This window comes from Squalius cephalus (assembly GCF_949319135.1).
Source record: "Squalius cephalus genome assembly, chromosome: 7".
NCBI classification, from domain to species: Eukaryota; Metazoa; Chordata; class Actinopteri; order Cypriniformes; family Leuciscidae; genus Squalius; species Squalius cephalus.
In genome coordinates, this window is record NC_137128.1 from 10,498,294 (window position 1) to 10,514,677 (window position 16,384).

The 16,384-nt window shown below is 38.1% G+C and overlaps 1 protein-coding gene across 1 annotated transcript; it reads right to left on the bottom strand.

The window, feature by feature from the left end:
- Positions 1-1,948: 1,948 nt before the first annotated feature.
- irf4a (interferon regulatory factor 4a) lies at positions 1,949-15,394 on the bottom strand. Its single transcript, XM_079877561.1, has 9 exons — positions 14,807-15,394; positions 14,212-14,411; positions 12,768-12,954; positions 11,543-11,634; positions 10,638-10,794; positions 8,745-8,846; positions 8,129-8,524; positions 5,384-5,496; positions 1,949-3,259 (listed from the first exon to the last, which is right to left on the bottom strand). The coding sequence occupies exons 2-9, from the start codon at positions 14,407-14,409 to the stop codon at positions 3,119-3,121; spliced, it is 1,386 nt and encodes a 461-aa protein (XP_079733687.1). The 5' UTR covers positions 14,410-14,411; positions 14,807-15,394; the 3' UTR covers positions 1,949-3,118.
- Positions 15,395-16,384: the final 990 nt, after the last annotated feature.

Consider the following 16,384-nt stretch of genomic DNA (forward strand, 5'->3'; position numbering starts at 1 on the left):
AGTGACATGTTTCCCCCCTGAAATCAACCGCACACATTAACATATAGCTGATGAAAACAATGCCCATGGAAATAAATGAACGCGTCATTAGTGTAGCAGCTAAACATGGTAACCCTGTTGAAAGCGCAAATGAAAAAAAACATTTGTGTCATAATTTCTTGAAGTTAAACCAAACTTTTATTGCGACGGTTTGTCGTGAAGATCTTTCAGTTTTAGTTTCAGTTTCAGTGTGTATTTGACAGTAGTTTTTCTCAAATGAAGTTTGTGCTCTGGGGATAAAGTATTAATGTTAAAGTGTTAATGTCCTCATATAAGGAGATGGCAGATGCTGGAAATACTGTGAGATTCACATGTGTGTGAGTTTGAAATCACTTATTAGCTGTTATCCCACTGCGCAATGTGACGTCGGAGTGACATCTTTTCTATGTAATTTTTGGACGTCCAATTTCAGTCCACTGAAGGGGTTGTTTTGTTACGCCAGACGACGCCTTTTGACGTAACACCTCTGTGTAAGGGTTATTTATAGTCCAAATGTGGTCGTTTGTGGACGTCTTTTCAACATCAAATTTAGACTAATTTTAGACGTCTTTATACAACTTCTATAACTGTAGTCCCATGTTTCAAAAGGGTGGAGGATATGTTTTCTGTACCATGTATTTACATTTATGCATTTGGCAGACGCTTTTATCCAAAGTGACTTTTATCCAAATGCAACTAACATTGCATTACACATTTACATTCCTATCAGTTCTTGCTTTAACTAGGAATCGAACCCATGATCTTGGTGTTACAAGCGCCAACGCTCTACTGTTTGAGCTACAGCATTACACCTTTGCATGCATCTCCAGTTATCACCTGCTGCTGAGACAATCAAATGGAGTTTTTGGAAAACAATCTTAAATAATTATAAATAATCTGTATTCATATATATTAATCATGTTAATAACAACAATGTTGATATATGTAAAAAAAAAAAAATTACATTATCATGTAAATTTCCTGCACCTGTCATAGACGTCCAAAAAAATGACCCAGTTCAAAGGTCAAAGGTTGAACGTCAAAATGACGTCCAAGTTGGGTCATGGTTGGACGTCCAAATAGTGGACCTAGTTTGGACGTCAAATAAATGTCCAGAATTGGTCATGGACAGATGAACCCAATATAGACATGATCTGCACGTCTATCGACGTCCAATGTTTATTGTGTAGAGTAATCCATATTGAGAAAAAATCTCCAGAGCTTATCATCGTTATCGGCGTAAATTTGTTCGCAATCTCGATGCAATTTATTGCCTAGTCCTAATGCAGATTAGTCAACTTTTTATAATCTAATTTCACCCTTTTTGAATAATAAGTTTGCTATCATTCATGTGAATGTGACAACGCAAGAAACGTTTTACGCAAGAAACATTTTGCAACGTTTTTCAACTAAAACGAAAAACGGAAAAATTTTGTATGCATTTTGTCCTATTCATTTACACGACAACGCCGTTTTGTGGACCTGAAAACGCAAACTTTCAGTCTATAGGCGCAAAGTGTTTCTTTACAAAGTGACATCGCCAACTACTGACCTGGCATTGATAATACAGCGTTTTCAGTAGTTTTTCGGAAATACTTTTCCGTGTTTACTGCATCGTTGTCGTGTAAACATACCCTAAGATTGAATGTGTGCACTTTAAAATAAAATATTATTTGCAAATAGTTTAAATTGATTTCTTCACAAATACAGTAAGACCTTTCCTTTTTTGTATTCCCTTAAATTGCTTTGAATACTTTTCAGTTTGGGCTAAATACCCAAATATCCACTGTCCCTAGAACCGGCCCTGGATTCTCAAGAAGATTTATTCTTATTAGCGAGCTCATAGATAACCGTGAATGTGTGAAAAAAAAATCTACATTCTGCAAAATTTTTGACGCCAAGAAGAAGCAAACAATATACAGGAGGATAATAAGAAAAATATCTTTATTTGACTTAAAAAAAACATCCAGATTTGAAATCAACTAGACAAAACAACAATAAAAAGACAATAAAAACAGTTAAAGCTGGAAACAAGAAAATTTAAAAGGTTTTTCTCTTCATGCCTCTTTCATTCACATCTGACATCATCACAGTTTTGTGGGCAGTTACCTGCTCTCGTGCGACACACACTCTCTCTCTTTCTCTCACACACACACACATACACAAGCAGATCTTGAATTGATAACATTTGCAACTTAGATCTTTACTCGAAGGCAGATAACAATCACACACACACACACACACACACACACACACAACCACAAACTGTTTCTTAGTATTTAGCATTATATAACTTCTTGTCAGATGCCATTCAGAGAAATAATTACTTTGATTACATTCAAGATATCTATACACCTATACAGTACATTCGGCTTTGCATTTAGACACCTACATGCATGCTATATAAATACTCACATGTTGCCGAGTTAAAAACAATGAGAAAAATAGAGAATTGTGTTAGGAAAGCAGTGTAATACAGACTGGAAAAAGAAAATCTTTGCAAATATACAGCAATTTATCAAAAATATTTGACCCACTAACAAACAATTCTTACTATATTTTGAGAGAAAAATAGTAACATTTGTAGTTGTTACTTTTGGTAAACTTCTTTCTGAAATGTCCATATGAAACATTTAGAAGTCCAGTGGGGTCCAAATGTCTCGAGTCCACTAAAACCTGCTTCAACTTTTCTAATTTAATACAACATGTTTCACTACTAAAGCATGACGATTTGAGTGAAAAGTTGAACTTGTCTTATAGCATTTTGTTGTTTCGCTTTCATAACAGCCGACATGAACAAAACCTGATGATCATATTTTGAACATAAGAAATCTGACCAAGAATCTCATATTTTCCATGCGTTCTCAGACTTTTGGACCGCACAGTATATTGAGACATAATTTACCAGCAACTTCGATCATCATCAAAATTACAATATGTTCATTGTGTCCGAAGAGCTGTTTAGATGCGCATGGTAGCTTTTGGGATGTGAAAGTGGGTACTTGGTCAGGCAATTGCAATACGATTTCAAGTCTTCATTACCATGTTAATGATCCTCCATTTGGCAGGCTCCGGGAACATGAGCTCTTTTATGTGACGGTTACTCTTGCAAGTGTTGGATGCTCCTCTGATACTCTTCTACAGGTAAACCACCTTGACTCTGAAGCTCGTATCCGCGCAAGTAGTGACCGTTGGTCTGGCCTGCAAAATACAGGAGCTGCCTGGCAAACATGGGCTCCACCTGTGAAACAAGACAAGACATGTTCAACAGATCTCATCAGACACGTTGGTTTGGAGTGACACTCTGTCTACACCAGATGGAAAGAATAGCAGATTTCACACCACAACTACTCTTAGTTCTGGCATGAAACTCTAGATGGCGCAGGCTGATAGGTCTTTAACTCATTCGGTAGAGATCACATCATTATCTACATAGCGCAGCTGATTGGTTGCTGTTGTTGCATCAGAGGCCAATGAGCTGCGGGCCAACATTCAAATACTGATGTGTTGCTGGTAGCATTATGCAGTGAGCTTTCAGAAACCCTCCACCTTCCCCAGCTCCACCTGTATAGATCTGCTACGGGGTTATTTCATGTATGTTACATGTGCAAGCATGTCTTACACAATGTCTGTGAATGAGTTGGCAGTAGAAAGTCTCGGTAGCAGATCTATTACGTCAAGACCAAATACATTAACATTGCCATATCCATAACCATGCCAATCTCTATTACCATACCAATCTCCCAAGAGTTGTCATGACAGAATAACCGTAACGTCGCTGAAAAATATAGTTGGAAACGACAAAACTGCAGTGCGCGCTTCTGATCACACCTGACGCGTTTTTTGCAGTGAGAGGTGCCTTTTTTCAATTGGTTTCCTATGGCAGTGAGCGTTCTGCGCGATGTTTATGCGGCCCTCGCCTCGCGTTTTTGCAGTTGAAAAAAAAAAGCAACTCCGAGCAGAAAAATCGCCCGACGTCATCGTGTTTTTTCCCACTGTCCAATCGGATGAATGGAGAGATGGGCCTTCCGTTTTATTGATGAAACTACAGTTGCTTGAACGCCCGGAGATTGCGATGATGGAGGATAAACTTGTGGTGCTCTCGCGGGTTACCAGGAGCTTAACGACTTCACAAACCGTAACTACCACAATGTTAACAGAAAGTAAATAAAGTTTTAATAAAAGGCTGATTTGACGTTTACTTGACTGACAGGACAGCGGTTTCAGTGGTTGCCTAGCAACATAAAAACGACAAAACTGCAGTGTTCGTGTTTTCGAGCCTGAAAAACACGTTAGGTGTGATCGGGGCCTTAGGATAAACAGATTGTTATCGTCCGCTAATGTGGACACTAATACAGATATCATTATATTTATCTTTATTGTTATCGCTCTTAGTGTGAACTGGCTTTAGTGAGGTAAAGAACTACAATCCCCTGAAGTATTGCGAACAGCATAAGAGCTCTTTTGGCCGGTTTGCTTGTCATGACTCTCTGATTGATGGGATTTTCTATACAGCATCATGGCTAATGCAGTTTTCACCACAAATTCTGCTCTTAAACATGATTTTATATATATATATATATATAAAAAGTTGCATTCTATAGTTGCACTCTATTGCAGATCTTCCTTCTCATCAAATTGAGACGTCCTGTAAATCTTATGCATCATAAAGCAATTTTGTTCTCTACAGTTACCAAGATGATGCTGACATTTCATTCTAAACATCACATCTAGGTATTCCTCACTGTTGGTGAATTATGATTATTTCAATCATGACAACTCTCGTAATAGTTTTAGCATGGCAATGTTAATGTATTTGGTCTTGGCAGACTAGATCAGCTGTGCTGTTGATTATTAATAGATACAAAGACACGCTGCTGTGAGCAAGTAAGATAGGATGCTGCTGCTGCTGCTGCATAAATACGCATACATAAATCCCGTAGCAGATCTAGGCAGGTGGAGCTGGGGGAGGTAGAGGGGTTCAGAGGAACTCTGATAAAAGCGCCGCAGGACCAGCTCACAGCAAACACTGAACCAGGCCAGTCTAAGGTAATGATGTGCTTGCAGATTTAATTCAAAGGACCAGCCTGTACCCTCAAGAGTTTCATGACTGAACTAGATATTTATAACACATCTGAATACAGTGTTCGTAGAATATGCATCTACTGTGTTCACACTAATACATCTAAAATCCCAGACCGCAACATAGTGTCGGCCCAGATCCAGCCCACATCTGGTACATGTGGATTCCACGTGTTTCGGATGTGGGCCGGATCTGGGTAGACACTATGTTGCTGTCTGTGATGAATCATGGTACATCAAGCTGCGGACTGGCTAGGATCAGTATGGAGGTGGCTGTTTTTACCTGAGCTGTGATCATTTTGCTCTGCCGCTGGGGGTCCGGGAACTCGTCTCCAAAGCACAGCACCACCTGAGAGCGCGGCATAGGGCGGCCGTGGTGAATGAAACCCTGCAATTCTGTATTGAGGAGAACAACAGATCACATCATCAGTAAACAGATAATAAAGTCGAATTTCACATATTTAAGGGTGACTCTCACACAAAAAAGCTCATCCCACTATCAAAAGAAAAAAAAAATTTATCATGAAGAACATGAAGCCATTTTGGATCATTGAGATTATTGCCTTATTTTGCATTTGAAAAAAATTTTATGTGAAAATTTCCCCACTAAATTATCATTACCGAAATGCATGTTTTGACTATTGTAATTATTTATCAATGGTAGGTTGTTCTCATTATATATTACTATAATACACTGTAAAAAAAAAGTTGTGTAAATAAAACAAACATTATTGGAGTATGTTCAACAATAAAATACTATTTAAAAACTGAATCAATGTGTTACTCGCCATTTCCTTGTAATAATTGTGAAATTTACTAATTGTTTTTACATAAACAAAAATGTCAGCGTTCATTTTTGCATAAATAAAAGGCAGTGCAACAACCATGATGCAAACTTTTTTCATTTAAATAATTTTTCAAATTGCAGTAATGAGAATGAGATTTTTTTTGCCTTTTATTAATCCAGCAATAACAATTGTGATGGGGTGGAATGTGTTTAATATGATTTCGATAATAGAACTGACAGATTGAAAAGATTTCAAATTGATTAAAATTGTAATGCTTAAAATGTAATTTAAGAAACAATAATATTTTATATGCCTTACAAAATATGAAGTGGTACAAAAGTGTTTGAAAAAACTGAAGGGTAATTTTAATGCCATTTGACATCTTTACAGTCATTACTCTTCCCATCAAAGATTAAAAAACTCCTGATGAGCAATAATGTGAACACTAGACCCCCATGTTCACATAAACTGATGACTAGTAGAAAGCTGAAATGCAAATGAACTTTAGCAGGTGCTGATGGAGTCCGAATGAATGTGTGTGATGGCCAGGAGCACTTGGTGGAAAATCCCACAGTGTCAAGCACAGAGTGAAAAGTGTGACATTAGAGACAGACCTAATCATGACATGTGGCAGAGCACACAAAGGTTAATGAACACACCGCTTAACTGCCACAAGTTAAATGACAGGCCTTTCCCCTGATATGATAAAAGAACATGGGCTAAAAGATGCTCACACATCAAAACACTTCTTCAGCATATCTACAGACAGGCAAACATCTCTGAAAGGAGTGCCATCCGATACAGATTATTTATGTTGCACTGTTTCCCATACACTCTTATAAATAAAGGTTCTTTATAGGCATTGGTGGTTCTGTGAAGAACCTTTTCACTGATCAAAAGGTTCTTTATACTGGAAAAAGGTTCTTCATATTATTATTAGAATATTCTCCACACTGTGAAAAGGTTCTTAGAGGAACCAAACTCGGTTCTGGTGGTCCTGCAGAGTTTGGCTCCAACAGTTTCTAGTCTGCCTAGCAAGACCTTGATTAGATGGTTCAGGAGTGTTTAAACTACTCTGAACTCTGCAGGACGGTGGCCCTACAGGAGCACGATTGGACACCCTTGATCTATTGCATTGCAACATTCTTAGAAAAAAAGGTTCAAAAGGGGACCTTGACTCAATTTTAGGCCCCGTTTACACTTGTCCGAAAACGCATGTCACATGAGCATTAATGCACACTGAACAAGCGTAAGCAGTTGCCGATTGCTCTAATAATAGCTAGCCTCTAGAGTCTGCACATGTAGGCAGCTGCAGGATTATTAAATGCAGAGTTTAACTGCACAATGGCTGCTAAAAAGGACAACAAAATCAGCAAAGCTTGCAGTTCCGTCTCCATGTTATTGTTTCCATGGTCGTCGAGGCTGGTCTGTTATTGTCGTGTTGCGGTAGCGTAATGGCCATATGACAGGGGCTTGACGAATCAGGGAAGGATACACAATGATCCGAATGTGGGCAATGGACAGCCATGCTCTCATTTTCATAAGTCTCCGTTTTGGTCCGTCTACACTGAAACACAACTCCAGAGTTTTCAAACTAAAACAGGGTCTGCAGCGTTTCCAAAAGTCGAGTAGTGTGGACGCCAGGCATAACCGTAGCAAAAGTTATGCGTTTTAAAACAGAAATGCACTAGTGCAAACAGAGCCTTAAAGAGCTCTTTATCCCAAAAAGGTTCAATATAACACTATAAAGGTTGTTTTTTTTTGTAGTGATGCCATAGAAGAACCATTTTGGATTCCACAAAGAACCTTTCAATGTACAGCTCTTAAAATAAAAAAAATTGTTCCCCTAGTGTGTCAACATTTCATTCATTGTGAATCATCCACACAGTAGTGATTCCTTAAATGGTTGCATTAAACTGAATGTGATAGCTTGTGTAAGAATGGTTTCGCGAACGAATTACACAGAAATCCGTTCTGCACGATGCATAAATTAGATATGCATGGAAGCATGTGCGCCACATCGCCAACCCAAACAATCACACAAATGCAGCGGATAATTGTGTTCAAAAAGATCTAATCATGCTGCATCTTAATTAAAGGGACTTTAGTCAAACTGGACTGATTCTTGGACTACACACAAAACACCACTGGCCTGAGATCTTCAAAATACACCATGAACTCAAGTCAGAACCAAGCACTTCTCTAGTAATGTAGCAGTGAAGAGTGAAATCTCCTCTAACCTGACAGGAACTGCTGCGTGTCCATCAGCTTGCAGGTCTGCTCTTTCTCCAGCTTGTTTGGCTTGTCTGCATACGGTGCCAGTGGACCTTCCCAATACACCCTGCCTTGGCACAGGCGCTTGGCGTACAGCCCGTCCGGCGCCAGCCACAGCAGGACGCCACGCTCCAAGATGTTGGGCAGCTTCTCGGCCCCGCGCCGCTGGGACTGAGGGTATGGGAAGGGAAAGAGCACGGGCTCTGCCCCACCATAGAGCCTTTCCTCTGGGCAAGGAGAAGAAGGGGACGAAGGGGATCCCGGGGACGAGGAGGACGAGATTCGACAACCTTCAGGGCTGCTGGTGGTCACTTCCTTCACAAGTGACTCCCGATAGTACAGCGAGACGTGCAGGCGACAGTCTACGGAGGACAGAACATAGAATGGTTTAGAGTTTAGTCATGGTGACTGGTTTTACATTTTTAAGCAAAACTTGCTGCAATGCACAATTAAGTGTTTTATGTGGTTTCTAGGTGGTTGCTTACTGGCCCAATACACAGTACCAACCCTTTTATCGCATATAATCCTATAATAACATCATATAATGCTCCCTGTGTGTGTGTGAGAGTCATGTTCATTTACCTGAAATGGCCATGGCTTCAGCGGATCTCATACTGGGGTCCATTGCCACTGGATGGGTTTCTGTCGGTGAGTAGGTGTAGAAGGAGCCAGATATCTGGTATCCTGGAAAGTGTACCAGCATTAAAATAGCTGAATTTACCACAGCTGACACTAATCAGAGCACCATCAAAAATAATTATACATTGTGATGCCAAAAGTGCCTACAACGTTAATTATATAAAATATCACAGCTAACAAACATAAGAACCTTTTTCTAAAGTTCCCATTATGAAAACGTTATTTCTGAAAGGTCTCTGAATGTTCATTTTTTAAAAATGTTTTGGTTATGCAAACGTTAAGCATTCTATTTCATCATTTTGCAAACATTATGGGAACGTTACTTTTAAAATACAAAATAAAAAAATAATTAAAAAAAACGGAGACGACCACCCAACTAAAATGTTCAGGAAAAAATAACATTCCATGAACAATGTACATAACGTTTTTTTGTCCTTGCATTTTGAGAACATTATTAAAGACCACATAACTCTAACCAAACATTCTATTAACTTTACCGGACGAATGTTTGTTCATAACTTTGATAGAATATTTGCCAAAATTCTAAGAACATTCCCTGTTATCTGGTTATCTGTTATCCCTGACCTGCTAAGCACAGATGAAGACTAGACCAAGGCCTAAACCAGAAGCCCAGATCAAGACTTGTCAGTCCAAGGACCAGCCATCCTTCATTTTAAAATTTAGAGCCTAAAAATTTAGAGGTTAAGTAGCATTTCAGGACCATGCAGTTCTTGTAAATTCTGTAATGGTGATTACAATTATCAACTTCAGTACAATTATCCCTGAAACAAATAATGATAAAAGCCAGTTCTGGACAAAGACTCTACATTTTGAGATTTGATCAGGGCACTCTTTCCGTCATCTTGAGAGTCCTCAAGACCAAGACTCCCAATACAAAATGAGTTGCAGACAGTCAGAAGACCGTCTGTGATGCAAATTTATTGGTACACCTTGAGTTTGCCGTTTTGCAGAGTGAGAAGAGACATTAATAAATAACCTTTAATACAGACACAGTGTATCATAAATATGGATTTCCTCTTTCTTTTTAAAGTTACAGGAACAAGCGAACAAGAGAGAGCTTCTAGCGCCAAGAATAAGTTCACTAATCATTAATTACTCTCAGGTCTTTCCAAACCTGTAAGACTTTCGTTCATCTTCAGAACACAAATGAAGACATTTTTGATGAAATCCGAGAGATTTCTGTCCCTCCTTTGACAGTCTACGCAACTACCACTTTGACGCTTCAAAAAGTTCATAAAGAGATCGTAAACTAATCCATATGAATTGAGCGATTTAGTCCAAATTTTCTGAAGAGACTCTGTCACTTTAAATGATGAACAGATTTAATTTAGGCTTTTATTCACATATAAACATTGATCAGCGAACTTAAACAGAAGGTCAACTAACACGCGAGAACGAACCTAACGGGTTCTTGCGGAAGATCAAACGTGTGCGTGAACCTCACTGGTTCTCACACGTCAAGCAAACATGCTTGAGCTTCCGTTTTCCACAACTGATGTGTAAGTTGATGAAAATGTTCTGAGAATTTTGGACTAAACCACTTAATTCGTATTAACTTTCGTATTAAAATGTATTACTTTCACAATATCTTTATTAACTTTTTGAAGCATCAAAGTGGTAGTTGTGTAGACTGTCAATGGAGAGCTCTAAGATTTCATCAAAAATATATTCATTTGTGTTCCGAAGATGAACGATAGTCTTATGGGTTTGGAATGACATGAGGGTGAGTGAATGACAGAATTTTCCTTTTTGGTGAACTATCCTTTTGATGTCGTCAACTCATTTTGTAGTATTGTAGAAGCTAGAAGCCGTTACCGTTGTCACAGGGCGATGCATGCCAGGATAAGGAGCGAGTCGAGGGATACGGACACTGGCCGTACGGTAACTCCGCGTGAGGCGTCTGGGCATGAGGCTGGTCTGCACTATATTCCCTCCAATCACGCCTCTCCTGGGGGAGCATATATCCTGGGATCTGCAGGAGACAATGGGGAGGTCTTTATCACTAGACTACTAGAAAAACAACATGGTCACCAGCATAGGTTTAGTTTTGGATACTGGTACCCAGCATGGAATGGCTATTAGAGTTCTTTAACGGGATTTACTTGGACAACCAGCTTTACCAGTCATGTTTCATATGGCTATGCTGGTTCACCAGCAATAACCAGTCTGGGCAGCATTTCCCAAAAGCATCGTAAGCCTAAGTATATCGTAGAATCATTGCCACCAATGGCGTCTCTATGATCAAACTTACAGTAGCTCACGATTCTTTTGAGAAATGCAGCCTTGAACCAGCTGGTCTTTTCAGCAGGGTTGATTGTGCACTTTCACTTCAGGGTTATAATAGTAAAACAAAACTAGAGCTAAAACTAAAACCATTAAAAAACATAACAAAAAATTGGTGCACTAATTTAACTAAAACTACTGCTATAAAAATAGACTTATTATTAAAAAACAAAGAAATTACTAAAATTGTAACTAAAACAATAAAAAAAGAGCTCATTTTAAATATTAACATGAAAACTATAACAGTATCTCAATGATACTAAAATAACTGTTTCACTTGGAAAGCGTCTGCTAGGAAAAAATAAGTAGATGTACATGTAGTTGATGTAGATGCAATGCTAATAGGACACTGAATACGATAGGAAATATCTCTTCACATGAGACGTCTGCCATGGATATTCATAATTTGAGAAAAGTGTGACATCATGGCATCTTACCTGAGGCTGTAGAGGTGGATAAGGAGAATGCATGGGATAACTAATAGGAGTCACGTGTGCCGTGTTGTCCTCCATACTACTGGCCTTAGAGCCTAAAATGCAAAAATAACAGCTCTTCATACCCTTCGCAGAGAATAACTGCACAACAATGTTTATCAATCTCAAGCTGCAAAGCTTGCACGTTATTTTTTCTTTATCTCTCATTGTGATCTTGAATAAGAATAACTTCCCCCCCCTCTTCTCTTCTCTGATGATGAGGGCGGGGCAACCTGTCACTCACATGAGATCAGCCAATAGCAAACCACAACCATCCAATCAATTCCCCACGGACAAAATCAAGCCCTGTCCTACTATCACAACTTCTATTTCATGTTGGGTTTTATTTTGGTTTGCTCGACCAGAAAGCAAGCATAGATTTCGGAAAGCTGTTAAACAGCCAACCCGATCTCATGAGAAAATAATTTTATAAGTTAGCGATTTTGTATGAATTTGAACCAATTCGCCAAGATGTAAAATAGTTACGAATTACCACAAATGCACAATTCCTTCCTGTGTTGATGTATTTCTCGTTTAAACAGAAGCTTTTCTGGACATTGATCTGTACATTTTAAATGTGTATATCTACTTAAGCATTTACTCAAAGATGCACGTTCTCTTCCAGCTCAAATCTTGCCTCTACTTCACAGGTAGTTCACAAGCTCTAAGAATAGCAACTAGGTGTGAATCTATTTTTTATGTCACCTTTTATGAAATTCTTGCTCTTGCACAAAATAGATTAGATATTTCAGGGTCCAACCAGATGTCTTCATGGTCTTGACCCAACCTCTCAAAAGCACAAGCTTGAGTTATGCAAGGTCTGAGGGGTGATTTTGTTGCTTAGCGCTGTGCACTTGGTAACCGAAGCTCTCTATAAAAAGCTTGAGGGATTTTAGCACATGTAGCGGCTTCCTCTTAGCTTCCTGCTACACATACCGAAGGCAAGAAGCAATATTGAATGTGAATGCAGAGCATCCGTGTGGCAAATTAGCTCAGCTCAAAATTGTGCTTACTTTTCAGAAAGAGCTGGTGAGTTTCAATGCATCAAACCAAGACCAAAAACTGCACCCTTTAAATAGGTGACTTCCTATTACCAAAAAGTGCATTAGAAGGCAACCAATAAATTGGTAATAAAAGACCTTCTATTCTTTAAACAAGAGAAAACCAAGCATCCAAGTAAGGAAATTACCTCTCTTTGCTCCTTCTGGTATGATCCTGTAGACCTTGTAAGGATCAGATATGTCTAATTGGCTTCGCTCCACCAGTTCATCAAAGTCATTGCTTTTGTTCAGGGCACAGCGGAGTCTCGTCTTCCATGTTGGAGGGTCTGGTTTGTCCAAGCCTTCCCTGTATTTGCCTTTGAACAGAGCCCATGCCTACAACAAGCATGAAGATAAGATGAGATGAGAAGAAGCCATGAAGAAGGAGAACTTTAATGCTCACATCTACCAATTATGAACAGATAGGAACCCCGTATATAATGTATATAAGAGACGATGAATGTAGGAATGGATAGTCATTACGATTCTTATTAATGATAATAATATAATAAGGAAATTAATAAAATGCTGTATACTTAGTATATTTGATTGATTGAACTGTCAATGCTGTTGTTTCTAAAAAACGCTGTGCCAATCCAGCCATTCAATAGGCTTTTTCAGCTCAGTGCAAAACTAAAGCATCTTCTCTGACTGACATAAATCATCCAACAAAATATGAAGGTTACACTTTATTTTAAGCTGACGTACTTACATAAGTACTGAGTAATATTAATTAACTACATGTACTATAGTTATAGTTACTTGTAATTATGCATAATTTACTGTTATTACTATAGCAAGTACATGTAGTAATGTGTAACTATGTGACCTTGGATTAAAGTTGGACTGAATATGATTTTTTTTTTAAAGTAAGATAAAATAAAAACAGCCTAACATAAAATTTATTACAGACACTGTCAAAACTGTGCCTTTATGTATTTACTATTACAATAATGCCTATACATTATACAGTTGCCCCAGAACGTATGTGGACACTGAAGCCACTTAGAGGTGCATGGTTGCATCACATCAGATAACAAAATATCAAACCATGTGGCTGCAAACAAATGCGTTTTTCTCAGAACAAACGGCACTTTTCTTCAGAAATTTGACTTTGGATCAGATGGTGTTTTTAGTGGACGTATGAAGTCAGTTCTTCTCATGTTCACACAAGTGTCCCATCACATTAACTATAGGCATTATCTAATGTTTGCAACCACTTCTCTCTTCATTTTCAACACTAGATCTATTGTTGCGTATCATTTAGAAGCTAATCAACTTCTGTCGGTATTGTCTTGCTTGGAAAAAAAGTGAGTTTAAAAGACAACTTGGTTTGATAACTACTCAGACTTGAATAAGGTCTAAAACTAAATAAAGCTGCCTTCAATTTTTAAGTACAATCAACTTGGATGTTTAAGTCATTACAGCTTAAATTCGGCTAAAATTAGTTGAATCTTGTATAACTTAAGTTGAAAATTACTCATCTTAATTTGATGAGTTAAAGCAATGCAAAACATATGTTGTCATAACTTATTAATAATGTTTTTTTGTTTTTTTTACAGAGACATCCTCATCATCTTCATCATCAATCACCTTGAAGAGCGCCGCGTCCTCATCGCGATTGTAGTCCTGCTTCCCCGCGTGTTTCCAGGGAATCCTGAAAATACTTTTCTCGTCATTTTCCCAAACCAAGCCGGGATACTCCCCGCTGTCAATCTGATCGATGAGCCACTGTCTAAGTTTGCCATTCCCACAACTGACTGACATGCTGCAGTCCCCATCTAAGTTCATGTCTGTCCGGGAGCAGGTGCACATGCAGTGAGCAGAAGAGTGTTTCAGATGAGTTCATGCATGCATATTCCTTAATAACAAACAAAATAATAACTAATGCAGGCGTTCAGGTGAAGCCACCAGACACTGTTGTAGGCTATAATGAAGCTTCATGCAAATAAATAGGCTACACACATGCATGTGTGTGTGTGTGTGTGTGTGTATGTGTATATATATATATATATATATATATATATATATATATATATATATATATATATATATATATATATATATATATGTGAGTAAGTGTGAAGCATATGCATCATAAATACACAGGCTACATTTTTATAACTGTATTTTTAAAATCAAGTAGCATTCAGCTCATTTAGGCTGATCAAGGCTCAACAAGTCTTACCTTAGTGAATGCAGACAGCTTGACTTCACTTTCACAGCCGACACTTCTCAAGTCATGTCAGAGGAAGGTGTTTAAATAATGTAAAGTGCACTAGGTAGAAGGGGTGGAGCGTTACGTGGAAGCGTTTTTCTCCCTCAGCAACATTAAGAGTTGAAGACTTCAGAGAAACACGACACAACCGCAATAAACATCCAACATACGGGAAATCCCTCGTCCGAGACACACAGATATACACACACACGATGGAACAAAAATAATTTCGATAAAATATGCCAGAAAATCTCCCAGCACTCGTCATCAGAATTATCCTGGTGTTTGATGTTTGTTTATGAAGGTTTCTTTGAGGAAATTCACAGTCGTCGCAGTCACGGAACAAGACCTGTTAAGTTATCTGAGAGAGTGTGTAAAGAGACTAATGGCAAAGTAATTGTGACTTTTCAAAACACTTATAGAAAGACACAGAGTCGTACACTGCTCGAGGTCATTTAAACCCCCAAATAATAGAAGCAAATCATACATACGATATGTAGGCTAGATATGAAGTTCATCAAGCGTTTCATATCAAGTCATTTTAAATCTGCTATCAACGTGTGGCGAGTGTTGAAAATGCCGCCACCTGCTGTCAATGTGTCATTATAGAAAATAAATAGGAACATTTGCCAATTTAGTTGTTACAGCACAAAAATTTAAATATTAAAAGACGGGTAAGATATATGAATGAATGTTTAAATGGCTTTTTATATAATACTTATTAATATTCACACACACACACAATTGACACTTAATTTAGTGTATGTATGTGTTTGTGTGTGTCAATGTAAAATACTAAACCAACTACTCTATTTAAAATGTTATTTTGACAATTTAGCTGATAATAATTGAATAACAGATGACAGACAATGCAGAATACCAGTAAAAGAGATTCATTTGTAAGGTAAAATTAGTCTGACATATACAGGCATATGAATATTTACATATTTAATTGCCCATATTGAAGATATGTCATAATAGAACCACTGAAATCAAATTGAATAATTTCACTCAACTTGTAGGTTTTAATGAAAGCAGTGTTTGAAATGTACATAATTTATGGAAATGTTAAATAATAACCCCATTAAGATGAGTACTCTGAATTTGGCTTGAAAAAGCCTTGTTTGAAAGTTTGAAATAACTTTCATAGGCTCAAAGTTTGAATTGAATTGTTGAAATTGAAGTTTGGGACAGCATTGTTTCTAGCATGAATTACCCAAGCGGCAACCTTCAGGGTTCGTGTCTGTCTCTTGAATCCAACACGGAAAGGACTTAAACTGCAATTCGTCGACTGGCTGCTAGAGACAGGCTCCAAAAGAGAGTCAATCCCATATACCCCCCCATGTTAAACATTTTACAGCAGAATTTTTTTTTTTACAGCCTGGTGCAAAAAGTGCTTTTGGTCTATATAGCTAATTTTGCCCTTCATGACAACTGTGAGGGGGGTGCATTTTTTTTAAATAACTTATCCGTTTAAATTATATTAAGCCTTAAAGTTCTGCATAATTAAGGACGTGGATTGCCGCTGCTGTCAGTACTAGCCATTTG